General features: G+C 38.5%; 1 protein-coding gene across 1 annotated transcript; it reads right to left on the bottom strand.

Annotated features, from left to right (window-relative positions):
* Window positions 1-902: 902 nt before the first annotated feature.
* LOC117534164 (protein phosphatase 1 regulatory subunit 1A-like) lies at window positions 903-27,432 on the bottom strand. Its single transcript, XM_034198288.1, has 7 exons — window positions 27,057-27,432; window positions 12,931-12,991; window positions 8,196-8,233; window positions 8,013-8,076; window positions 6,475-6,669; window positions 4,443-4,574; window positions 903-3,590 (listed from the first exon to the last, which is right to left on the bottom strand). Exons 1-7 carry the CDS (start codon window positions 27,135-27,137, stop codon window positions 3,511-3,513), a joined length of 651 nt encoding a protein of 216 aa, XP_034054179.1. The 5' UTR covers window positions 27,138-27,432; the 3' UTR covers window positions 903-3,510.
* Between the last annotated feature and the right edge of the window lie 266 nt (window positions 27,433-27,698).

The following is a 27,698-nucleotide window of genomic DNA, read 5'->3' as shown; positions in this document are numbered from 1 at the left end:
AATTGTCAGTTAGGCAATTTGTAATTGCATCTTCAGCTTTTTTCATCTTAGGACAGTACAGACAGATGAAGATGTTCCACATTTAAATGAAAAGTGTGGCTGTAAAATTAATAACACCAAAAGGAATAAAGACACAGGTGTGATACCACTGTTTAATGTACACCCCATACACACACTTGCACCCCGACCCCCAACACACAAACACCTCTAGCTATATTACAAAATGATATGTAATGTAATATATAAATGCAAAACAGTGAAATGGACCAATAGTGTCACTTTGAACTTGCACTTTCCATATTGTCTATGAGGTAGTATCACACTACAAAAGCAACAAAGCATGTATGATAGCCTTTATTTGGAGCCAATATAGAAGTGCCTTTCAATTTGACATAGAAAATTAATAAAAACTTAAACGTTCTGCTTTGACAGTCAGGACACGCTGCAGCATATCCTCTTGTCAGAGGAAAACTGTGCAATGTAAGTGATTAACCTCGTAAAGGTCTGATGTCCAATATAGCCTACCTTTCAGCAGTGTACACATATTTTTGTGAGAACCAGCCCTCTGTATGAAAAATGTATGTGTTTTTAACTCCCAACTCTGAGTCACTGAATTATGTATTGTCAGAGTGTCTATTTTTAGTATACAGTCAATGTAAAACACATGACCAGTGGTGCAGTGATGTGAGACACTGTAAGTTTAACTTGATATTCTTAAAGACTTTCCGCAAACATATCTCTTTTTGATGTTTTTTTTTTAATAAGAAAGCGGATCATGGTATATGGTCTTTTGACACTCGTGACTTGTGAGCTGAGGATTTGAAGCATGCTCTTAACTTGACTGGATGCAAAATCCATGGACTGTACCAAAATAAGTAAATAAGTATGAGAAAGACCACCAATCACCAATTTAAACATTTTATTGTATCAAACAAATGTAGATTACATATGTAATCATCAATCATTTCAAGTAAAATTGGAACAATTACATATTACATTATTACCATTCAAAAACAGAAAAAATCATTACATAAATACACTGCAGAAGAAGAAAATAACTTGCACAGGAATGTTTTTACCATCTTTTTAAATCATTTTGTCATTGTGATCATTGGCTTGTTGTGATCAATACTAGGGTGGCATTAGCTTACTGTTTGTTAACAGTTTTTCTTTCTTTCTATGTTCCATGTCATGGAAGGATTGTCACAAATTCTACATAATAATGTCACTATGTGCTAACAAATAACTGATGAAATACATGTAGGATGTAAGAGTTTGGTGATGACTTTATAATTTTCTTGTTTCATAAAAAACTAGAATGAAAAGGGAATGCTGGTAATTACAATTTGTTGAAATGACCTGTTCAAAACAATAGTACAATAAAAAAATTAAATATAATAAAAATAAAGTCACTCTACGTTCAGTGCCATGCAGGAAAGTGTTTTGTGACCAGGTTCTCATTTCTCCAAAAAGTGTCAAATATGATGATACAATTTGCTCACTGATAATGCTAAGTTAAAATAAAACCTCGACTAGACTCAACCCTCTGTCCAAAGCTATTAGAAGTTTACCACTACACAGTTGCTGGTAAAAGTCTTGTATTAGGAGTGTGATAGCTACTTTAACCAGATATTTTGTTAATTGGATATTAGCATAGATTAATATGTCCTCCTTGGAAGTCTGACGGGAATCACTTGTATTTATTCCTGTTTGCAGTCAGAAATAATGTTAACAAGTTCAGTTTTTTAGTCGTGTAGTAAATAGTTAATTTTTTTCAAAGGTCTTTGGGGGAAATATAAGATAAAGTCCTTTACCTCTCATTAGATGGCGTGTGGTGCAGTGGGTTGAGCGTTGGTATTCGGATCAGAGGGTCACAGGTTCAAACCCCACTGCAGTCAGCATGTCGTTGTGCCCCTGGGCAAGACACTTCACCCCAAATTGCAATCTAACAAGTGACATGTAATGTAATGTAATTAGATGGGGGTGTGTGTTTGTGATTGTCAGCAGTAGCAGGTGACCTCACCAAGTAAACAAATGGTAGCCTACATGTGATGGGCAGACTTGTAGGCAGCAGTGCTGGAAAATAACCATGGATAGATTAACGTCCAGGCTTCATTGCAAGGACAACACCAGCATCTGACAGACTCTCGCAGGAAAGTAAGTTGACATGCTGTATAATGTGCTGCAACTGAGCGGCTTATTAGCATGCTAACCTCCAAACTAGCGATGGCAGTGCTCTTTTCAACTGTGAATGTTTGTTTGGTCGCTCATTCAACAAGCTGCTGGTTTAGGGTCAGACATGCATTTACGTTTGTATGTTCAGGGGAGTTTTCCAGGAAACTGTATGTAGTTCAAGGTTTTGGTGGTTGTTTTGTGTTGCAGGGTGCGTTATGGTTATGTTGATAATGCTTTATGCAAATACGGATTAAAATGAAGAGATTTGATCGGCTGTATTGAAACAAGGTCCCCATCTTGAATGGATGGTTGAATGAACCGTGTTCCAACCAGGTTCCAACACACTTATACAAAAGTATCAAGTTCTCCATTCAGGTTTCTGTTTTCTTTTAATTAAGCACAGGAAACTAAGCAGATGTGCAATGCTGTTAGGGTTACAAGGCTCAATGTTTCTGATGATCATTCTCATGATGAATGGCTTTATCTATGAATTGTCAGAAAATAGTGAAAAATGCCTCTCAAAATTCCCTATAGTTCAAATTGAGTTATATTGTTGGACCAGCAGTCTGCATTTATTCTTTTAAAAAGTCAATCAATACCCTTTTATCAAAATAGTTACCCATACATTTTCTGTCAATCAGTGCATTGACCAATCTTTGCAGCTCTACATGCTGTAGCAGAAAAAATAACATGCAATTTTATTCCAGTGTTCCTTAAAGAATGTATTTGTAGATGTCCAATACAGTATTGTGAACACATGTGTAAATATGTTTTCATTAAACTGTCAACCAACCTAGATGTTGCCTATACCCACTCACTGGAGATTCAGCATCTACCTCACTAAATCACTTCAGTTGAATGTTCAATGTTTTGGTTTCGGTCCCAGTTATTTATGAGGTTCAAATACATTTGTATTGCTTTGAATGTAACAATAATTGCTGGAGTCATGGCACATATAATGATGAAAAACGGTCTAAAAATTATTGCAAACAGAAAAGGTGTTGCATTTGAACATTAAAGGGGACATAATGCATGTGAGTGTAGAAGTTAATTAAATTGAATGTTGGACTGAGATTGCAAAAGTCTCTCTTTCTAATTAACTAGATACAATAAGCTAGTTTTAGTTCAGTGAAGGGGAAGCTAAAACAAATAGATTTTAATTAAATACGTCACACAAAATAATTTTCGAAACCTTTGTTGTTGTTCTTGGTGTGGTTACTAAGGCCTAACTTGTAGAGGAACATGGATGCCCTGATGTATCTAGAGAGTGGATCTGCAGACACAATCTCATTGTGTCGGCTGGCTGAGCAGCTTTGTGTTGTGCAGAAGACCGCTCTATTTCTTTTTCTCCAGGCTGCATTTCTTTGTCTTCTCCTCTGCTGGCTGACTCGCACTGGGTGCTGCTGCTTTTGTGTCTGCAAAAATAGACAGAGACATAAAACACTTAGGGGCAATAAGATAAAGACAAGTGGCTGATGTGGGGGATCTATTGGAGTCTTGCGGCTAAACAATGACTATTTATGAAGACTTTATGATATATATATTAAGTCTTAATATATTCATATACTACTACCTACAATAGGGATGGTTGTTTCTCCAATTTATGAGAAAAGTAAACTTTCCGTTCCTTTTCTTGTTTTTACTACTACTACTACTACTACTACTACTACTACTACTACTACTACTACTACTACTACTACTACTACTACTACTACTACTACTAATTTATTTTGACTTTACAGTAGAAGGAAGTATTTTTGGCATTTCACTTTAACTTGGACAGATCTTTGGGTCATATCGTGCATTCAATCTTATTTATGAAGTGACTTGTGTGTTAGTCATTATTTATAATTTAGATTTATGGCGACAATTATGGCTGGGATTTATAGTACAAACATTTTAGTTGAATGAAGACTGTGTTACGCACTCATTTGTTATATAACAAACTTAATTTTCTTGTTTATAGGCCACATATATTGAGAGAAAGAAGTCAATAAACAAACAAAATCTACAGTAAATCAGTCCCCGCTAACACATTTTTCCACTTCCGTATGAGCTGCCTCCCGGGGTATTTCAGCCACAGCAGGGCTTTGTGAAGTGTGGATCAAAGCCACTATGTTTGTCGACAAGCCGTGATTACATTACACCAAGCCAAGCCTATTGAACTGTTTACATATCTATATAAGTATAAACCCTGCCTAGTGAACAGATGATGAAGAGTCCCCTGAGGGAAACTGTTCCTGTGTAAACGTGGCTCTTTACTCTACCTGCTTGCACGTTGATGTGTTGTGATGAGGGATCTGCTACGTTGGCAAGGCTGGAACAACAATCCTCCTTCTCCTTGGAGAGAGGGCACTCGAGCCCCCCAGCAGCTTCTGAGAGACTTTCCCTCGAGAACTCTGCAGGGGACAGAGATACAAATACAGGACATCTTGAAGGTGAAGAGAGAAAGCTTTACTTTCCACCATACAGATGTGTGAATAGAATACTCCAATATCTTCTGTTAAATAATGTTAAAGTAATGAACTTCACTGCTTTTTCTTTTGCGTTTTTTTAATCATGCCGAGTGAATTTAAAAGGCTGGTCTATAAGTGAAACCACCACTCCAATGGACTAGTGTTAATGGTCATTAATGGTTTCCCCTAGTTTCCCCTTTGCTCCTTTTTATCTGTACAGGGAAACTATATTAGCACCTATGAAGCAAGACATACAAAACCTAGTTCTCTTGTTATATGGAGCGTTTTTTAAAAATAAAAATAGATAAAAACATTAACACAAATTATGTTTGCACTTCAGAAAGGCAGCCCTCATGATGCATTAGTGCTGAGTAATTACTGAATGTGTGTGCAGTATGTGCTGTCCTCTCTGACCTGCCATTAAAGTGAATTATTTGGCCTAAGCTAAAAAAGCTGATGCTCTTTTTTCCCCATCAGCTGCTGAAGTGTTTGGCAAAGTGAAAAGACAGTTCCTGCCAAGACAGCCCTTTGAACCATCTTAGTGTAATCATTAAAGGAATTATTCACTTTCTGGCAGAGCTTTGATACTGTATGTCTGCATGCTAAAAATGAACTGCAGTCGATTTGCTTAGCTTAGCATAAACATAAAACATGGGGGGAAATAGCTCGCAAAGCAACAAAGGTCCATGCACCAGCTCCTCTGGCATTTAATAACATAATGTTATTTCTTTAATCTGCACAAAAAGTATAAAAATGTCAAACACGCACATTCAAGTAATGCTGGCTTTGCCATTTTACTGATTATTAATAAGCTTTTATATGACATGAGATAAACAGGCCAACTGTGACCGGTTGCTTGCCGAATAGTGAGCCCACATTTATCTGTACTGCTAAGCCTTATATTGGCTACCTAGCTTACTTCGTCTTCTTCGGTTAGGTTTTTAGGTTTACTCGACATTGAGAAATGGCCTTCATCAGCCAGCATCCTTGGTATCTGTTGCTCACTGAGTTGATTCTCGCTAAGTAGCCAATATAAGGCTTAGTCATCTAGCCAAATAGTGAGCCTGTGTTGATGTAACACACTATGTTAGAACTGGTTTATAAATGGTTCTTAATGATTAATAAAGTGTTTACAACATAATTCATAAACTAATTATAAACCCTTTATGAATCCTTTATAAGGGTAGTCTTATTGTAAAGTGGTACCCATTTTTTTGTGGATAAAACAAATTTAAAAAAACTTCAATTGTGAGCTTTTTAGGTTCTTGGTTGGATTGTTCTTGTAATTGTTTCTGATATGTCTTTATGTAAAGATAAGACAGTGGGCTGTTGGCCGTAGCTTCATAATTTAGCATGTAAAAGTTGGTGTGTGGTGTTGATCCAATGTTCTGCCAGAAAGCGAATAAGCATAAGTGTTCCTTTCCATTTCCCAGAAACCTTTGTTTAACTTCTTTTGATTCTCCTCTTTTTTTTCCTCTTTTTACAACCTTAAAATGTATAAGCTGTATTTGGTTTCATCCATTTACCTTAAAATATTTCACTAAGCTTTTTCTCCCTCTTTCCTCGCCTTCCATCTGCTCTCTTTCATTGTATCATCAACATCTATGTCAATCTTTTAATACTTTTTATTTTACATCTCTTCTTGTAAGCTTATTTTTGCAGGACTTTGTAATGTGGTATTTCAACATTGTTGTATTGGAACCTAGTACTTCCTCCAACCCAGCTAAATTGTAAGTTGCAGTGTCTTTTGAGAGTAAGCCATTATTGTATTTGGTTTAAGGAGATGTATTGCTGAGTAGACAGTTGCAAATGAAATCCTCTTCTTCACAGACTCCAAACATACCTTCCATTTGGCAGCGCAGTTTCTCAAAGGCCTCTGCAGTGGCCTCTGCAGTGGCCTCATCGTCATGTGGGAGCTCCTCCCCGGGGGGGAATGAGTCGGGGCTGGGACGATCCGACAGGTAGCTCTCTGAGGAGCACTCGTCCCCCCCCCCCTGCTGCTGCCTGTACAGGTGGTGCTCCACCATAAACTGAAGCTCTGTGAGGAGAGACGTGGAGATAAGAGAGGTGAGAGATCAGGGAAATACAAGTTGGTTGGGAGGAAAGCGTTGATACAGGAAGGAGAGGGGAAGATCAGAGGGTTAAGGAGTGGATGGAAGAAATAGTGGAGACTGAAAGTGAAAAGCACCAAATCATTTGGGAAATGTTTGTAGAAGAAGGAGCTAGACAGGAAACTGGATGAAGAGGGAAGGGAACTCATGGAATAGACGGGGTATGAACAGTAACCATGAAAGAGAGATGGAGGTGGAAATCCAACACTTAAACCAAATATTGTATAGGTTAAGCATTTGAATAAACCAGCAAAGTTTAAACAACACCCAGCTGTGGGGGCAGGTAAAGATACATCAGAGTTGGGATTGTATTAGTTTAATTGCATTCTTGTACCTCATTCATCCACAGTTTGTTATTCTCCCTACTGTGTGAAACTAAAGTGAAATGATCATCACCCTGATTTCCTCTAAGAAGTGACTCATCACACTTGGAAATGTTAATTAATAAATAAATTAACATTTTAGCGCTTCAGATTTATTCATTATTCCTTTGCTTCTGTTGTTTGTTTGAACTTATCTTTCTGCAGTCCTGCATGAATTATTACATTCTGTATTTGTACTTAATTGGAAATTGATACTGAAGATAATATTTGCAAACGGCCTACAGATTTTATTCCAGTAGTTCATCTCTTATCCGGCTTTGTGCTTTTCTTTAGTTTGTACTTCGGGTTTGCTTTAGGTGGGCAGGGTATCAAATGTCCTAATCTCAAACAGGCCCACTTGTTTAGTTAAAGACATGAACATTTGGACATATTCTTGTTAGGCGATAGGGGACAATGAGTCCTTGCCTAGGCAATTGAAGCTCTAATTGGCTTGAGGTAGAAATCGGACACTCAGGGTAAACCAGACTTCCATTAGCTCAGCTTCTCCTAATAAGTTTACATTTCCTGACATCTGATACTTAGACTCTTATTGGACACACTAGCTTTGTCCCATTAAAGATAGGTTGGCCTTTATAAAACGTTTTTCTTAAAATACTATTGACACTGCATTACGTATGACTTTTGGTTTTTCGCTTTATATTTTTTTAGGATTTTCCAGCTGGTTATATAATTTGGATTCATCATATTTTTATTCAAGATGTCTCTTCCAAGTTTTATTTTTAATTTGAACATATGCTCAATTTGACCTGACATGCGTGACTTTAGTATTCTGAATAAAGACAGCTGCCTTAATCATCACCACCGTTTTCTAACCAGGTTTCTATATTTATTGAGATTGAACACATAAAATGTCAACATCACACATAAAGCTAGATGACCGACTCTACCTTTCATGGTAGGGTTTCCCTTTTGCCCTTTTCTCCGTTGTCGAGGGGAGTTCAACAAGGCTGCCTGTAAAACATCAATGTGTTATATCAGCTGACAGAGAGCACTAAAATGAAGGAGATTATTTCAATACACAGTGAACTAAGTTAAAAAAGGACAAGACAAAAATAACTAAATTAAATTACCTTGTACAACTGGTTTGGGAGACGATCTTCATCGATTTCTGCAAGAGAGCAAACAATCTGTTAAGTACTTAAACGGGTGACGCAGTGTTCTGTGCGTTTGATCATCAGATCAAGGGGGCGTTGGGGAACTCCAGTTCGAAACCCACTCCCGCCCCACTGCGTCAGGCCGTTGTGTCCTTGGGCAAGACACTTCACCCGAATTTGCTCCTGTGGGTATTGTCCACAGTAGATGACCATTACATGTATGATCTGTATGTGTAATGTGTATTTGTAAAGCGCTTTGAGAGTCTTTGATAAAGCGCTATAATAAATATAAGGATTATTATTATTATTATTATTAAAACAATAAAACACAAAAAATAGGGGATTTAAAGCAAAAACTGAATAAACAGGTTGATATTGGGCAGACTGAATAATGTGAATAATAGCACAGTTGACCTGTTCAGTATGTCAGTGTAGCTGCTGTGTCTCCAGAGAGCGAAGGTGACCTCTGGCCAGATGGTTTTCTGACACACTGCACTAAGTGTTTTCTCATATCTTATCAAGCATGGTGGGCAGAATTATGTATTTTTTCATACTCAGCACTTAGATGAGTGACAACTTACTCTTTTTGTTTGCAAACAAAGAGGATGCTAATCCACTCATCTTTTTAAACCTCCTCATGCAGCTAACTGCTGATGATTAAACAGTAATACAGTGTTTATCCCAAACTCCCAATGGCAGAGTAGGTGTGTAGCATACTGAAATACAGTCTGGGGCTTATTTGATTTACAGTCAGTTGGCAGTGTTTAGGTACACTTGGCCAAAACAAATACAACAGTACCTTCATGTCACGTTGTAAGTGTTTCTATTATTTTGTCCAGCCTATTTATATCACTGAGATAGGCTAAAAAATACTCTCTATGTATTGCAATACTGTTTTTTGGCAGTATGTCTGCATTCATTTTGGCTAGGTTTACCGATAAACTGCACTGCATGTTAAAGCAATCATGTACTTTTTTAGCTAAAGAAGGAAACTCCCACATGATGCTTCACCCACGTAAAGCTCATGTGACTCCCACTGGATAAAGATTTATCATCCGTAGTCGATATGTGAAACAGGACTCTGTGTTCACTATATGAGAGAGGACTAAAATAGAAACATAAAGACAGTTTACTGGATTACAGTGAAACCATTAACCGCGATCAGTAGTGATGCGTTGAACCTGCAGCCAACTCTGCCTTTTCAGCCTCGTAACTTTTTTTCTAGGACATAACCGTGTTGCTTGGCAACCTATGCATCCCCAGGCACTAGGAAGGCACTGTGAGTGTGTGAGTGTGTGTGTGCATATATTATTTCTACTTAAAAGTATGTGCAAGGCTGTTCGAAATGCCAGTGATGTGCTTGTTTCTCTCTCTCTCTCTCTCTCTCTCTCTCTCTCTCTCTCTCTCTCTCTCTCTCTCTCTCTCTCTCTCTCTCTCTCTCTCTCTCTCTCTCTGCACCAAACACAAACCCAGCGGTATATTAAACCCTAACACTAAAGTCGTTAATTTCAAGAGGGATTAATCTCTTCGCGCCGCAATGCTCGAAACTGAATCTTATGTTCAGCATCTCCCGGGAGTTCATACATCTTGGTTCAAATCAATCCCGGGAAATGGGCCATTATTAGACTATCCTTCAAGTTACAGAGTCAAGTTTAAGACTTGTTATCTGGTATTTGACACCAGCTGCCAAACTATATAACTCTGAAATTAGAGTTTCTCGCAAGGAGTGCCAAAGTTAGTTATTTGCAAAAAGACAGCATAATTTAAACGTGTAAGTATGTGTTTAAAAAGCATTACACTAAATGGGGTAAACTTATGGAATGATGATGATGGGACATGAATTCTTACTAATAAACAAAGGAAAAAAATGATAGTACACTTTCATTTTAAATAAAAAATTAAGTGTTTCTGTATATGAAAAGATGCATGTGTATCAAGTATATGCATAATATTCTTTAGAGTAGGTATAGGATATATGTTATTGAATACATGCCATTGTTGTGTAGTGATTATTGTTAGCGTATTAAGTTGTAGTTTAAACTTCACTTTTTTCATTGCTTTAATCTGTTTTTGACATTAACAGATCATTAGCTAATAATTGTGTTGGTTTTTTATTGTATCTTCTTGTATGAATAATATATAGCAAAACCCGTTCCCCTCCTGTAATGGTAGCAGTTTTATCTGCAGTTTTATGAGGCTTTTAAATACCACCGAGTAAGAGAGTATTGTAATTAAAGTACAAGGTGTTTTGACCCTAATAATGAATTTGGATCAAAATACTCCAGATAGGGACATAACAGCTTATTACAGTAAGCAGCTGTTCTTTCATTTAAAAAACAGACTTTGTTACAACTGAGAGTAGTAGTAACAGGAGCAGAGTAGATAACATACTTGAAATATCATTTGGGTCACAAACATTAAATTGGGCTTTCACACGGAAGATTTTCAGATTGTTTTCTTTGTTTATCGAGCCCATCTGTGCTGCACAATGAGAGAAAAGAGGCTGTTCCAGCAGTGATGAGTCTATCACTGCAACTCCCAGCGGACTGGCTGTCTGACACAAAGCCAGATGAGAACAGAGACACTCTTCTGACTCCTTATTCAGCCAAGGCGCTCTAATTTGGCTGCCTGAAGCATGGTGTCAATTTATATTTTCAGTCCTGCAGTCTTGCACATGTACATTAAAGTTACTTAAAGATTTAGAAAGATGAGACAGCAGTTTGCTTGGCAGAAGAAAATCAGATATAACCAATGCAGCATACATTTGAAAATAAATGAACACTTTCATCATACATTTAGTGTAAAACATCGTTTTTTTCCCTACATGTATCAATGCCAATGTCGACGCTATTTGCAATAATGTAACATCTACTTCAATTCTTTATATGCCAAAGTGTTTCAGATGGCCGTGCTCGCCCCCCCCCCACAGAGCTGCTGCTGCTGCTGCTGCTGCTGCTGCTGCTGCTGTAGAGATGAAGCGTCTCACTGTAAGAACACAACTTAACGTGATAGTTTTCTGAGCCATTAGTAGTTCACGTGTGGTGCACTGCTGCAGCTCATCAGGAAATGCAAATACCAAAACAGAGGCTCGTCATGTTTCAGGTTGTATAATAAAATACCTTTTAAAAAGTGTTTTTTTATCTTGAAGACCTGACTTTTCCTCTTTAGGGAAGATCAAATCAGACCAATTCTAACTATTTCTGATTCCTCATTATTAAGCCCACAGCCTGCTTTTAAGTTGCCTGTACATCTGTTGCTTTACTCAGATATGCTATTAGGGTTCACAGTGCACAGGACAGAGCAATCGGCAGGGCTCTGTCTCATGTGGAGCACACCATTACCGCACCAGCACAGCTCATCTCCCTCATCATCTCCCTCATCATCATCATGAACTCTTCCTCCCAATCCCCCTTCTCTCTCACACTGTCTGGGTCTCTGGTCGATCTCTGTTTCAGATTTGATGCTTGATTGTTTTTGTCTTCAGAATATTTCCATGGCATGGCTTTTTTGAGACGCACTCAAGATTCATCATTTATTTTCAGACAGAACACAAAACAACAACAAATAAGGGACAGGGTTAAGTTTAAACCTCGTGTAAAATGAATATGACCTAATATATATATTATTAAAATAAACATCCTCTTTTCTTGTAATCTTCTATACTTTTTCTCAGTTTATTTTTTCCAATGCCTTCACTTCAAATAGATCTCTACTTAATGCTAATGTATCTTACTGTAAGTCTCTTCTTCTTTTCTCTCTTACTACTTACTACTAAGCAGGCAGGATTGTTGAGGGTGTTCTCTGCACTTTAATGCAGAGATCAAGGTTGACTGTGAGACACTCCACATGCTCAGAGTCCAATTACTGAATCAATCACAGACACATGTAGTCACACTCACACGCAGAGACACACATTAAGCGAACAGATCCCAGGAAATAATCACACCCAATTAGAAGGACAGTTGTTTTCAAGATAAAATAACACTCAACTCTCAGAGATAAAATGCTGTGAGTTATATATTAAGCCGTCTTTGCTGGTATGCTCAAGAATGCTTCAAATTTTCAGTAAGTCATAAAAAATACCATCTGTTTTCTCACCTTGGGAAATGTACACTCACCGCCTTATCTCAGCAGCTTATCTTCTATTAATTTGGGTCACATTACACACTCATGGCAAAGCACAGCAGCGGCAGGCAGAGAAGCACGGAACCACCGGATCACTCACAAGAGAAGATACATCTTGAGAGGGGCACGTTTGTGTTTGATCATTAAAATCCCATGAGAGGACACACACACATACAGCTGTTTTTGTTGCTCTAATGCAGCAGGAGAGTTCATTTTCTGCAAACGACTTCAGATGCTGCATCACAGAAATACAAATAAGAAATAGAAATGTCTGAAATATTGTGAAGCATATTGTGGCTAACTTGTTGTTGTGTGGTGCTTGGTTAAGAATATATTTGTTATTCTGTCTGTATGCTCACTCACCAGTAGGTTTGATTTAAACCTTTGATCATTTGGAAAAAATAAGACTTTATCAATTCGACCATGTCCTCAGATTGTAGCAAGTAACTGAGAACAGAAATCCAAAACGGATGATATCCAAATAAAAAGATGTGATCCAGGCTTTGAGATATAGAATGCAAATCAATACAAAGACCTTACTGAGGGGGGGGGGGGGGGGGTGTGCTTGCATGCGTGTGTACCTTACCAGGTGATGATTGATCACTGGATGCCACTAAAGTGGCAGGTGTGGGTCTGCGTCTTCTGATCTGAAAAAGTAGAACAGTTTGATTTTAAGTGGGGAAAAAAAACTATTTTCATCACAAATGTTTGCCGATATAACAGTAGAGCTTTCTGAACCAAAAATCATCCTATAACTTTGCTCGACTAGCTTCTGCTATAGTCGTTAAGTTTGAAGTGAAATATTGACTGATACAAATCTGAAGCACTTCCAGGCTGTAATTTCACACCAACGTTAACCTGTAATGGGTTATATTAACCAAACCAATCAAAAATGATTAACAGTGCTTTGAAATGTGCACTTTTGCATTGCTCAGCCAGTCAGTGAGAGTGTAGCCCTGCTCCCTGGTACCAGGCCATATGACCAGCTCAGCATCCACTTTCTCTCATGATGCTGGCAGCCCATAACACAGACTGTGATCCATAATTGGGTCTTGTTCTCTGTGAAGATGCCTGAGCTGTTTGAGCAGGGCTGGGTCTCACAGTGAGCGCAGTGCAGCCTGCCACCACCTATACAGCACTTGCATCATGGCTCATGACTAGTGGAGTGTGGCAGCTTTGGACTATTCTGGGATAATTCATCACTAAGTGGTGCAGAAGAGAGTCCAAACCTGTGGTAAAGCTGTTAGAAACACTCCAGGTAGATGTAAAAAGAAGAGTTGTATAACCTTTGTTCATTTGAAATGCAAACAGGCCAACATGTCTGTTAGTGTCCAAAATGGTTTTGGGTGATCTCAGGATTTTCTTAATTTCAATTAAGAAAGTTGAATCAGGTAAAAAAGATTGGTTGCCCGGATTGCTAATGAGCCTGAAGCATTCTACAACTTTAAAACGTGTTGAATTCAACTTGACCTTATTGTTGTTGCTGCTAAAACACCTGCATTTCCGTATGGGGATCAATGAGGGTTTATCTTATCTTATCCTATTTTATCTTATGTTTAACTCAAATAGAGAGAAGGGAAGTGAAAAAATTAAGAAGAAAAGAGAACTTAACCCTAACCAGGAGCAGCAGTAATACATTTTATATTGCTCCTATGCAACATACAAATCTGTCTGTCTCAAAACAAAAACATCAGCACCGTATGTCCCCTTGCCCGGTTTTTGTAATAAGTCCAAAAATATGCCCATTGATATACATTTATTTTTCAGTAATTGAAAAATACTTTCATCTACATTCCTGTAACACTTCTCACCATAGTCTTTCTGTCAAAAATCTTAGCACATCTGCATTTTTCAGATTTTTACTCTCCCATGATCTCAAATGTATTTTGTATCACAGGGTTGATGGATAGTTTTTCTGTTAAATATGCCTCGTCAGGTCCTGCAAAGGACAAATGAGATCGGTTTTGCATCTACGTCTCCAAAACTTTGCAACCAAATACTTTTTGGGAGGAAAGGAATCCAGGATTAGGATGATTACTTTCCATTTTATTGCTATATAAACCTAAAAGGCCATGATATAGGGATTTAGATAGAAAGTCAATTCACACACACACACACACAAACACACGCACGCACGCACGCACGCACGCACGCACACACACACACACACACACACACACACACACACACACACACACACACACACACACAACACACACACACACACACACACACACACACACACACACACACACACACACTCCTCACACCTCACACATAGCTGACAGGGTTGCTGACTAATGCCGGTTGGCATGCGAGGTCCAGTCCTCCATGCATCTTTTTCTAAATGCTGCTTGTGCATTTAAAAAGCTGTGTAGTGTTCTGTAGTCAGCCAGATAGTTTAACCTCCACCTGCACCGTGTAGCATCACATTGTATTTCATGATACAACGAAATCCGTTTAACTGTTTTCTGTCAAGATGACAAACTAAAGATAAAGGTTTGAGCTGTACTGTGAGTTTACAATGCAAATCAAATAGATAAGAGTCCTTTAGTGGCGGGTACATTTCAAGATCAATGTAAACACAAAGAAACAGAGGAGAATCAGCTAGTGTGCATGTTTGACTTTGAGGCCTTGCTTTGCTCAACAAAATGTGTGAGGAAACCTAAAACGCATAACAAAAACATTACATTAGACTCTGCAGGATGAATTGAAAAATCAGCAGTCAGTGTTTCAAATGCACAGTCTTATTGCGTATTCAGATCATAAGAGCCTTCATCTTCACTACGTTTTAAATCAGACGTAGAGTACAGGAAGGAAGTGTGAATAAGAAGAGGCATTGAGTGACTTTTCTTTAGCAGGCAGGCAGAGATGTTTTACAGCTTTTGACATTTATCCAAAGGGTTTGCATGTCAACTATTCAGATTCCTCTTGGTGCCTTTCTGTATCCGATGCTACGGTTAATATCTCTCGGAGTAGGTCTGTGTTTATGTCGACATAAACATAGGGAGGTTTCTCCTTGCACAAAATGGTATTGGAGGTCAATCCAATGCTCAATTGCTCAAACTGCATTTGCACCTGCATCTTCACCAGAAGTGTGTGGTGGTGGCGAAGTCCATAGGGACTTGGCTTGGCAACTGGATGGTCACCAGTTCAAGTCCCGACAAGACCAAGTGCTACTGAGGTGTCCCTGAGCAAGGCACTAGGTACTAGGATGGGTCAAATGCAGAGAAACCATTTCATTACATAGTACCTGTACTCTGTAATGGCAAAAAAAGAAGACAGTGTAAATGCAAATACATCCCCAGCAAATTGGTGGCAACTGGGCAAAAAAATCCAATTATTTCATATGATTCAGCTATATTACTTAGATAGTAAACCTAAACTAAATTGACACCACTGTCCTTTTACTGTCTACATGTTTGAGTGTCACTGTTTATTTAAACAGAGGGCACCATTTTTCTATACACGTAGTACATTACATTTTTACTGGGGAAACAAAATACAATCCCATGTAATGACTCGAGTTGCCTTTGCGTAACACGGTAATGGCAGAACACCTGAATGTAACACACTAACATCTATAGCCCTGATTATTTATATACAGCTTCAAGCATCTTTTGAAAATGGTGATCCTAACAATCTACCTATTTTTACATAAACATTTATCAGTAATCAATAACTTCAAAACTGACTTCAGCCAAACTACACCAGTCTAAAATATTTGTCATTGGCCAGGTTTAGTCTTTACAGCTGTATCACATCAAAGAAGAATATTACATATGCCTGTGCTTTGCAGTGCTGGATTCATTTTTTTTGTCAGGTTTTTCTGTTTTTGTTGTATACTATACATCCATGTCCTTATATTCAAGCCATGTGTATGTGTTTTGTTGCTGTTCTTGAAACCGTCTCAAATCAAAGCACAGCGAGCCATGGCTGTGTACAACTGATTATGCCTGGAGTCATTGTTATTCTCCTCAGCTGGCAGTAGAGCAAACTCCCTGCTCCTCCCTCACACAAATACCACCGCTCACTGGACAGGCCCACCGCTCAAACCACCATGCCTCCCTTTCAACCCACTGTCCATTTAAAATGCAGTTCTGTCACTTATCGCAACAACGAACAAAAACAGCCTTCGAAAGTGATGGGTGGGCAGGGAGAGCTATGCATGCTGATATTCATGTGTGGGGCAGCAGACAAAATGCCCTTGGCTCGAAAATATAGGTCAAGTCAGGCGAGAGTCAAAGCCCTATTTCATATTTAACACTCGTGCTTGGTTGACATTGGCTTTACCTCTGACTTGTTTCGGGCCACACAAACTCCAATGCAGTCTGTACAAAAAACATATTAGAAACAATTTATTTAGCCTAAAATATTTTTGGGGGGGAATTTTTCAGGGATCTTTAAATACTACTTTAAAAGGTCCCTGAACATTAATCACATATATGAAGCTTATGAACAACCTTTGCATTTTCTCATACTTGCTGGAGTCTCTTAAACCCAGAACAGATCTTATGTTTCATCTTCTTTAATACACTTTTGAAACATGGCATAATTGTATAAATAGGATTTTAAGCACTTTTTTGTAACTATCTGCTGATGCTGAAACTAAAAAACAAAGTGTGTGTTTTGAGGCCAGGATGTGCAGCAGCACCCAACAAAGAATATGCACTTGTCCCAGTGCTGATATGTAACATTCTAGTTGTTGTTTTGTACTGAATGCCCACTATCATTAACATTTAAATCCAGTGGAAGTGAATTAGCAGTGTTGCTGGAGCTACAGCTATTGTTCAGGCTTTCTTACTTGAGGCAGATTTGTCCTTAGGAACAATTTTCTTACCGTGAAATAACCAAACCTAAAGCTAATGGAGGTAAAAGAGGTTTAAAAACAAGGTCAAAGTGTGCTCTGGGAAATTCTGACGTGTAAAGCCTTTACCTCCTAACCCTGCTCATCCTTTGAGAAAAGGATCAGTGGTCATTTTGTAATACTTGTGCTATCAGTGTTGCCCTGTGACCTTCACTATAACAATGTGTTTGCACCAGTCAGCACCATACATCAGAAAAAAGGCATTCACACCCAGTAAATTGCTGCAGGAATAAAGGTTAAATAAATCTTTCCCACACCTTGTTATTAGGTGGGCTGAAGCAGTACGGAGCTGTCAGAGACTCACTACAATGCAGAGACATATTCATGTGATTTCTCATTCTGTCATTGGAAATATGATCTTTGAATTGTTCAGGCTTAAAACCTCACAGACGTCTCCAACGGTGGTCTCTCTAGCTGAATGCTTTCATTAGGGAATTCACTGTTTTCCAAGGACATTGAAAACCCAGATCAGTGACATCCACTTTATTTTATCTCTGTTTTTTGGTCCTCTATCTCCCCGTAATTTTCCCCTATGAATCCTTTGTCTTCCCTTCCTGTAACAACCCTCTTATCATCATCTCTCAATGAGTATCATACTACCAGCTACATTAGGGGAGCAGAGTCAAGGGGCAATGCATACGCTTTAACAAAGGCAAGAAGCGGCATTTTATAATAAAATAAAATGTTCAATCAGGGGTTGGCATTATTTTTTCAATGAATGCAGCCTGCATCTGCTCAGGCCTGTTAACCTGTTCAAGTGCCTGTTGATTGACAAAAAGAGAAACCGAAGTGTAAATGAACTAGAATTGTAATGTATGGGTCCTTGATAAGTAATTTCAGTCCCTCACTTCGATCTAGTATAACCCTGTTTAACTGCTTAGCTCATATACTTATTCCTATTTTCAAATTGTAGCCTATGTTTTCACTTTTAAAATTACATGAGAATAGGTGAGGACAAACGTATGAATTATTCAACTTAACAAATTAGCTCGAGGGTTAACTTTCCCGAAAACAATAAAGCTTTTTCGTCTGTGTTAAACAGTAATTAATATACATTCAGCTTAAACCTATTAAACTACAACATATGTGTTGTAGTTTAATAGGTCTTGGTTGCCATAATGTGTCAGAGCTATGCATGGTGTGATAATAACTAGAATGTACTGCATATTAAGTAAGGTCTTCTTGGAAAATGTCCCTCTCGAGGCTACAGAGTAATTGTTATGTTCTCAGTCAAGGACATAGTTGATCTGAAACATCAGCATGGGGAATATCAGGGAGGACATTGTCAGCCCTGAAACGTCTGTAAAAGAGGAACATCACCTCAAAATGTCATGACTCATCATCTCAACAAGCACTATACTACCTTTATCTATGAATATATTTCCTCAGGCAAGGGGCCTCCACCTTAAAAATGGGGAAATGAAATAAAAAATCCACTGTCGGTTGTTTTGGGAGAGCGTTTGATGTTTTGTATTCTCTTTCTTACAGAGAGTTAGCTGAGAGGATCAAATAAAAGGCTTCCATCTGTTGGATTATTATTAAAACTTGATCCACACGATTGTAATATAGGTTCACATAAAGACTGGAAAGCTTGCTCTGAAGAAAGATAATAATATCTGCCAACCAGCACCTGTAAATCACCTCAATTGTCATGTTATACCTCATTTTAAATCTTTATAATAAGGACTCTTTTCTTCCATATGAGTCTGCCGAAAGCCGCTATCCCAATCTCCAGTAAACTAAGCAAAGCTCCTGGATCCAGCTTCCTGTTTAAAGATATTGTTATTCATAAAGAATAATTATATTTCCTAAATGTCCTATCAAGTAGTCAAACTGTAACACAGCCTGTTCCTAACACTACAATCTTCTACTACTAAGAAGAATATTTGATAAAAAATAATCTGGATACTACTATCCTGGGTCACCATCAGGTCTTGGCCTATCAGGTACAGTCAGTTTGTGCTCGTTAGAACACAGTGAGCTCCATCGTAAGGTTATCATAACGTTGGCACACACTGTAGCTGTGTGCAGATAAGAGGATGAGTGTGTGCTGTTGTTGTGAGGGTCCGACCTCAGGGAGGCTGTTCTGAATGACGGTCAGGTCTCCACGGAGCTGATTCACCATGTCGGGAGGGATCAGGTTGCAGAGATTACTGAACCATTGGTGAAGCCCCCTGGCGTGACATTCATAAGTGTGCTTGCAAACACAAAGAAAAAAGCACAAACAAAAATGTTCTATATTCTTCTCTTTATAGCTGACTTTTGTGCTGTTTGGCTGTCATCATAAAACTACTTAAGCACTAACATGCCATGCACGACCAGGTCACCCAGGTTTTTTAAAACTAAAAGTCTACAGGCTCAATGGCAATCAGCCAAGCCATTGTCATGCTTACTGCGGCAGAACAAATAAGAACAATCTTGAGTCTTTGCAGAAGAGGTAAAGTGAATTTATTGTGGAGCTAAAAGAAGAAGAGGTAAAGGTAAACCCCAGGCTGGAGGAGTTTAAGATTCTATATTGAATGGCTGCCGCCTGGGAGCAGAAGGGTGGCCAAATAAATACAGACAGACGACACCAACTCCCTGATACGCAGACACAAACAGTAAAGACAGGGAGACCAGAGCATCTTTAATTACATCTGTATCTGTCAGGCACATGCACAGAGAGAAAGAATCAGTAGGAGAGACAAATGCACTGCAAGAATGCAGACTCAAAGAAGCAAACATAATAAGACAAACACACTTTTTACAAATGTACCACAGGCACCAATTCACAGACACGGAGTTTCAAATAACAGTAGGACAATAAAATATGCAATAATGTTTCTTAGTTCCACACTGGAACAAACCAATATGTTTCAGGCCTGGATAATCACACCATTGAACCAACTGCTGGCAGATTCATTACAAATCCGGAAGATTGCAGACCAGCTGATTTGGCTATGCCTGTGAAATGTATAAAAGCAGACTCTTCAGTCCGAGTAGTTGCACTTGGCTGTAGAGACATTGCTCTCTGTTTTCTTTCTGCCTATTTTGCAAAAGATGATTAAAGACTCGGAAGGACAACTCCTTGACCAGTTCCTTGCAATAATTTCCACCAAATCGTTTCATTGTAGAGTTGTTGAGAGCAGTAGATAATAGATTAACCCTGGTCAGAAAGCTAAAATAGATAGAACACTCAAAATAAATTCTGAAGCTGAAGAAATAGAACAAGATATAATGTTAATATATCGAGTCGAAAAATGAAACATTTACAAGGAATATAATCATATTCAGTTCTAGTAATTCAGTATCACTCAATCATTATGAGAAGGGGTTTGTAAGCAAAGGACTCTCTTTAAAACATCACTATAACTTCTATGTCAGTCCATTTATGATAAAGAGTTGCTTTGTTTTTCATTCTGTTAAATGTGTTCAATTGTGTTTTCTCTGCTATAAGAGTAAATTACTGCTATAAGGCCTAAAGGTTAGTTTTGTCCAATTAAAACCAGTGAATACCTATGAAAACAAGTATTATTTCTATTTGTTATTCATTGATATCACTTTGTAGATGTCAACTTATTTGTTGCTATGGAGAGAGCAGTCCCGCCTGACTGGGCAAAAGCGTAACCAGGGGGTGCTCTCAAAGTTAAATTTTGTTGTACTCTGACCTTGTTTTCCGCTGACCATTGTCAGTATTAATGACTGACATGACATATCTAGCTACGCAAAGCTAGTTTGATATTACTGGGAACATTTCAAAAGTATCAACGGTAACAAAAGGCCTTTTTACAAATGTACCACAGGCACCAATTCACAGACACAGAGTTTCAAATAACAGTAGGACAATAAAATATGCAATAATGTTTCTTAGTTCCACACTGGAACAAACCAATACGTTTCAGGCCTGGATAATCACGCTGTCGAACCATCACCTATGCTCAACTGCTGGCAGATTAATTAAATCCGGGAGATTTCAGACCAGCTGATTTGGCTATGCCTGTGGTTACCGTAGAGACAAGTGCTATCTACAAATCGCTGTACAGATTCTCATCCTATAATACATTTATAAATCATCACTGACAGTTGTAGAGTTGCTCTGTGGTAGTTTAGCATTCGTAAAGTGGATCATTGCATTATGGGTTTGTTAGCAGAAAGAAGTACATGCCCTGCAATTGTATTAGAAATGATGATTACTAAATAACAGAATATCTTGTGAATAATATAAATAAATATAAACCTCCTGTAAGCCATGCCAACAGATAGTATATCAATGTAGCTGAGATATTGTCCCTTAGATGGTCATGGGTCTTTTGTCCTTTGACAGAGTCTATTTTCTCATGACTGAGCATCATTGAAATGTATAAAAGCAGACTCTTCAGTCCGAGTAGTTGCACTTGGCTGTAGAGACATTGCTCTCTGTTTTCTTTCTGCCTATTTTGCAAAAGATGATTAAAGACTCGGAAGGACAACTCCTTGACCAGTTCCTTGCAATAATTTCCACCAAATCGTTTCATTGTAGAGTTGTTGAGAGCAGTAGATAATAGATTAACCCTGGTCAGAAAGCTAAAATAGATAGAACACTCAAAATAAATTCTGAAGCTTAAGAAATAGAACAAGATATAATGTTAATAGTTAATATATCGAGTCGAAAAATGAAACATTTACAAGGAATATAATCATATTCAGTTCTAGTAATTCAGTATCACTCAATCATTATGAGAAGGGGTTTGTAAGCAAAGGACTCTCTTTAAAACATCACTATAACTTCTATGTCAGTCCATTTATGATAAAGAGTTGCTTTGTTTTTCATTCTGTTAAATGTGTTCAATTGTGCTTTCTCTGCTATAAGAGTAAATTACTGCTATAAGGCCTATAGGCTAGTTTTGTCCAATTAAAACCAGTGAATACCTATGAAAACAAGTATTCTTTCATTGATATCACTTTGTAGATGTCAATTTATGTGTTGCTATGGAGAGAGCAGTCCCGCCTCACTGGGCAAAAGCGTAACCAGGGAGTGCTCTCAAAGTTACATTTTGTTGTAGTATTAATGACTGACATGACATATCTAGCTACGCAAAGCTAGTTTGATATTACTGGGAACATTTCAAAAGTATCAACGGTAACAAAATACCTTTTTACAAATGTACCACAGGCACCAATTCACGGACACAGAGTTTCAAATAACAGTAGGACAATAAAATATGCAATAATGTTTCTTAGTTCCACACTGGAACAAACCAATACGTTTCAGGCCTGGATAATCACTCCCTCGAATGCTCAACTTCTGGCAGATTCATTAAATCCGGGAGATTTCAGACCAGCTGATTTGACTATGCCTGTGGTTACCCAACCCAGTCTCATGGCATTTCGTGTTCACCAACACGATTTTTAATCTATTGATTCGTGTTCACCAACACGATTTTCCCCTTTTCTTCGTGTTGCACAGCACGATTTTAAAAGCAATGTATTTCTACTGGTAATGACGCTCATGGAAGCACGGCATTCGTTTGTGTCGGCTGCCCTTACCTTTAAGGTGATGTGAGCGTCCATTCTCATTGGATAACGGAGAATTGTACACCCGGATGTAAGTATTCCCCTTACTGTCGATTGATTTTACAGTGATATCTGCACTACTCATCGACTAACAAACTCCAGATTATCCTTACACAACATTGATTGGTTTAAATTGTGTGCAATGCTTTTGTATTTTTCCCCTTCGATTTGGAGAAACAAATGTTGTCGGAGTAAAGGATGGCAGAAGACACTACACTACCCAGAATCCCAGCTATCGTTTGGACTACACCATGTGCTCTGTTTGACAAACCCCGTTTTTGTTCACCATTCATTCCAATGGCTGGCGTCTATGTCACGTGATCTTCAAATTTCTCCCTGCAGAAAAAAAAAACATGGCCGAACTTCGTTTTATTCTCGGTGGAAAATGCCTATTTTAAAGTTAGTTTGGCCATTAAAATGCGTTTTGATGTCATTTGATGCGAGAAATATGAGTTGTTATTTCAGATTATGTGTGCAGTGGATGTACATGATCTTTAGTTTGCTAGTTATTACGAAGATTACTTCAGGAAATTGCGTCCAGAGAACGTTTTCATTGTTGTGTAACTGTTTAATGGTGTTATCTTTATTGCTACCCCCCCTTCCCCGTCAATGTATAGTGTTGGTCCACAGCGCAAACATATTAGTTTAACAAAATCCGCATCTAAAGATAGCCTACGTTATTTCCCCCTGTGCAATTCCAGTCTCACATCTCACAGCACATCGTCTTAACAAATACCGGAAACAGACCGAAAACATTACAAAAATAAAATAATACTTTATTCCGAGTGTGCTTGCTTTTCTCTTTGAAAGTCATCACATAACGGCATTGTAATACACGGTTCGGCTGCATTAAATATTGCATATCTGCCGTAGTTCTGTATTTATAGAGCCCTGATGAGAAAACTTCTAGACAAACATGAGGAACTGAAAACGTGACGTGTGTTGAACTTTCCCTGTCGGCTCCCAGACCGTGGTCGAGGAAACAGGGGGGGGTGACTCTCTGTCTTCTCCCAGGGCAGAAGCAACACGCTTCGGATTCAATAACCCACTTTATGAAATCACTGGAGAGAGGCGAGCCCGTTGTATTTATTCAGTTCTTCCGTTTCACAAGATACATCACAGACCTAGGCTTTTTACCGCTGCCTCGTTTCATTTCCAGAAAAACATACCGCTCGCTCACTCTCGCTCTACCATACCCACTCTCACATGCACGCGCCACACCCCTCTCTTAAAGGGGTAGCGATCTCACTCTTCATGACCCTAATGTCATAACACGTGGATCATAAATATATCAGCCATTAAACAACATCTTACATTTATTTTCACACAATACGTCTCCTTGCAGTATCAACATTAATTCGGCTGACTTTTATATTTGATCCAATTGGTAGATAAGCTGTATTTACACCATAAAGGTGCACAGCTGATATAAAGGGACACCTAGTGGTTAAAGCATGTTATTGAATTTCATTATTTTTATTATTAGATATTAATAGGATCCCTATAAAGTATATTCATTACTCGTTATTCTCTACTAATAGTTAATTAAAGACTGTATATAATGACTATTTTGCACATCCCTTTCAAGATTTTCTAAGGTTTATTGACATATCATATAGGCCTACACAACTATGGTGTAGTTATGCATTGAATGAAAAACTTGGGTCTCAGGTTCCTCAACATCTATCAATATTTGTGCATACCTCCAGCAATGTTAACTATGTTGAAGCACTTATTTTAACTGATATTATACATAATGTATTATACTCTTATAAGATGTATGTAGATATTTCATCTCCGGCCTTGTCAGGTATTGAACAATCAATAAATAAAGAACACAGAATTGTTAAATATAAAACACAGAATTTGTGTGATTATATTAAATGATTTACAAATAAACACCACTGCATATTTACAACTGTTACACATGCTGATGTAACGCAAATGTTCCAACTTGGGATCAATAAAGTATATCTTATCTTAAGCTGATCGATGGATACTGCCATATTTGCAAAATGTGCCTCTGAACCTTGACAAGTGCATGTTTCAGGCTTATCAATTAATGTAATGTAATGTTATCAATTAACAACAGGGGTCACAAACATAAGACCGGCTGTTAAATAAAGCTCTTCTGACCTTAGCTGGCATTTGTGTATATATTAATGCTGCCCATTATGGGCACAAGCAATTTTCACCCATTTATTTTATTTTTCCTATCCCCTAAACCTCCAGGGATGTACACAGTTTAATACTGGCAACTTCTTATTATGGGAAATACGAAAACGTCTTTTAAAACTACAACTCCCAGTAGAGACGTGCCATAGATAGAGAACATGTTGCGAAACAGAATAGCCAGCATGTGTAGTTCTGGGGACAGGGTGGGGGAGGGGGGGACACGGTGGACCCGTTCAAATCCAGTTTTGGACAGTCTGCCGTGGTTCCATCCCATTTCAAGTTCGAGGCTCGGCGTAACCCTCGGAGCACACTCTCCAATCACAGAGCTTGAGGACTATCACGGGGTTTGTCAAACAGAGCACATGGTGTAGTCCAAACGATAGCTGGGGATTCTGGGTAGTGTAGTGTCTTCTGCCATCCTTTACTCCGAAAAAAATATTTGTTTCTCCGAATCGAAGGGGAACAATACAAAAGCATTGCACACAATTTAAACCAATCAATGTTGTGTAATTAACAAGGATAATCTGGTGTTTTTTAGTCGATGAGTAGTGCAGATATCACTGTAAAATCAATCGACAGTAAGGGGAATACTTACTTCCGGGTGTACAATTCTCCGTTATCCAATGAGAATGTACGCTCACATTGCCTTTAAGGGCAGCCGACACAAACGAATGCCGTGCTTCCATGAGCGTCATTACCAGTAGAAATACATTGCTTTTAAAATCGTGCTGTGCAACACGAAAAAAAAGGGGGAAATTGTGTTGGTGAACACGAATCAATAGATTAAAAATCGTGTTGGTGAACACGAAATGCCATGAGACTGGGTTGGGTTACCGTAGAGAAAAGTATCAACGGTAACAAAAGATGAAATAACATCACTTATTTTCACACTTAAAGATTGCAAACCACAAGAAAGAATGTAAACATTTTACATTCTCCTTGTTCTCCTTTCAATTTGAGTGGAAGTTATTACACTTCCAGCTCAAGTCAAATTTGTGTGCAGAGAAGGACATTATGGAGGATTTAAACAGTGTGCTCATTGTGTTCCTCACATTTGAGCCTAATAATACTCATTAGCTCTAACTCAAACTGAGCCTTTTATCCCAAACAATCCAGTGAAATGTCCTCTCAAAAGCAAACTCACATACATGCTAAAAGCAGTCTTCCCAACATCTCTTTTCTTACTGTCACAGTTGGGAAAAGAGTGACCAGCAGAAATAGAGAGATACTAAAACGAGTGCACCCAGACTCATAAATCTTTTGACTCGATGCTCATTTGTAATTAATAACCTGCCTATGTTATATTTATAAAAAACGAGAAAATGGGACACACCTATTAACTGCATTCTCTAAAGACACATGAGTAGCACCCACTGGGTTTTTCAGTCAGTAATAAGAGTTATTTTCTTTTGAATCCTTAATGTTGAGTTTATAGGATTTAAAAACAAGTGAATATCTTTCCATCTTTTCTGACTTCCCCCAGTGGAATGTGCTTCGAAGTCAGCTATGTAACACAGTTACAATTTATTATTTAGATCCATTTGAGATGTATGTGATAAAAGTATTTCATTGCTGATAGCAGATTTGGAGCAAGTTTATCTTTTGATACTTAGCAACTATTGTCAGTATCTCACTGCTGTACAGTGCGTGCAACCAGTCAGTAAAACCAAAACAACAAACCCTTGGAGATCTATTCACTGCAACACCCCTTTGTATCACTGCTGACATACTGTGTCTCCAAGAACCTGCTTCGCTGTGAGAGGAACTGGAAGAATCAATCCTAAATTAATCATGATTACTTTAGCGCTGTATTCAAAAGACACAGCTGGCTAATTATGTGTAAGAGAGTAATAGGAAGCTGAAAATGTGGTTCCTTCAAAGTGGAAATTTGTCATCATGCATTTTGGACACAGCACACTGCGCTTTTTATTCCAGCTGAGATGCTCAGTTATTACTGCAGCCCTTGCTTTGATGGCTGGCACAAATGTTTCTCTGTTTTTTGTGACAAGCACAAACTCTGATTTCCTTTCTAATCATTCCACAATAATCTTGATAAAGTCTAATTAAGCCACTGACACATTAAAGAAACCTTTAAAAGTCCCTCTAAACTAAACCATCCTCCACTTTCTGCCCCTCACCTGTTCTGCTGCCTCTGGGTCCAGGTGTGTGTCCAGAAGGGGAACGGTGAACTGTATCTTCCTGGGGCTCCCGGTATTCATGGTGGCTCTGACTGTCACAGAGGATGACTGGATGAAGAAGAGGAGGAAGGAGAATCCGTCAAGTAAATGAGGGTAAATAGCTCAGAAGGCTGTCTGAAAATAAGTGGGCTCCAGCTTATAAAAACTAAGATGATGGTATGGTTTCTGTCTGACTATTTGTTTTACTTTTAACTCACTTTTCCCTGATTTCCTAGCTTTTTCTTTGGCACCCTGCTTGTTTCTACCCTCTGCACCTGCTGGTGTCTCTATCCCGGCTTCACTCTTCTTCCTCTCTGTCTCCCCCTGCTCTCAGCGCTGAGGCAAGGGCATTCTGGGCTGAAACACCTCTCCTTCACTCTCATAGGCTGAGCCTGGCTCCCTTTCTAGCAAGCCCCTCCCCCTGTTCACATTTCCTTCTCTCCGTATTGGATGTCTGAGATCAGGGCTGTCCTGCAGCAGCCACTGCACAGACGGGAGAGAGAGGATGACAAAGACATATTCTCTTTCTCTCTCTTTTCCCTATTTATTAGATGGATAGGAAAAGATGCATGATCCAGCCTCTGCCTTAAGAGAAAGACTTTT

This window comes from Gymnodraco acuticeps, unplaced genomic scaffold (genome assembly GCF_902827175.1).
Source record: "Gymnodraco acuticeps unplaced genomic scaffold, fGymAcu1.1, whole genome shotgun sequence".
Classification (NCBI taxonomy): domain Eukaryota; kingdom Metazoa; phylum Chordata; class Actinopteri; order Perciformes; family Bathydraconidae; genus Gymnodraco; species Gymnodraco acuticeps.
The sequence above is the reverse complement of the archived record's forward strand: the minus strand, read 5'-3'. Positions and strand labels throughout refer to the sequence as shown.

What these genes read in the sequence shown, in the direction of transcription:
- LOC117534164 (XM_034198288.1), bottom strand. Translation starts at nt 27,137, where the DNA reads ATGAATACCGGGAGCCCCAGGAAGATACAGTTCACCGTTCCCCTTCTG. An exon ending in ACTGCGCTGCCAAATGGAAG is followed by an intron (nt 4,575 to 6,474) that starts GTATGTTTGGAG and finishes TGTCCCCTGCAG; the next exon opens with AGTTCTCGAGGGAAAGTCTC. An exon ending in ACACATCAACGTGCAAGCAG is followed by an intron (nt 3,591 to 4,442) that starts GTAGAGTAAAGA and finishes CTATTTTTGCAG; the next exon opens with ACACAAAAGCAGCAGCACCC.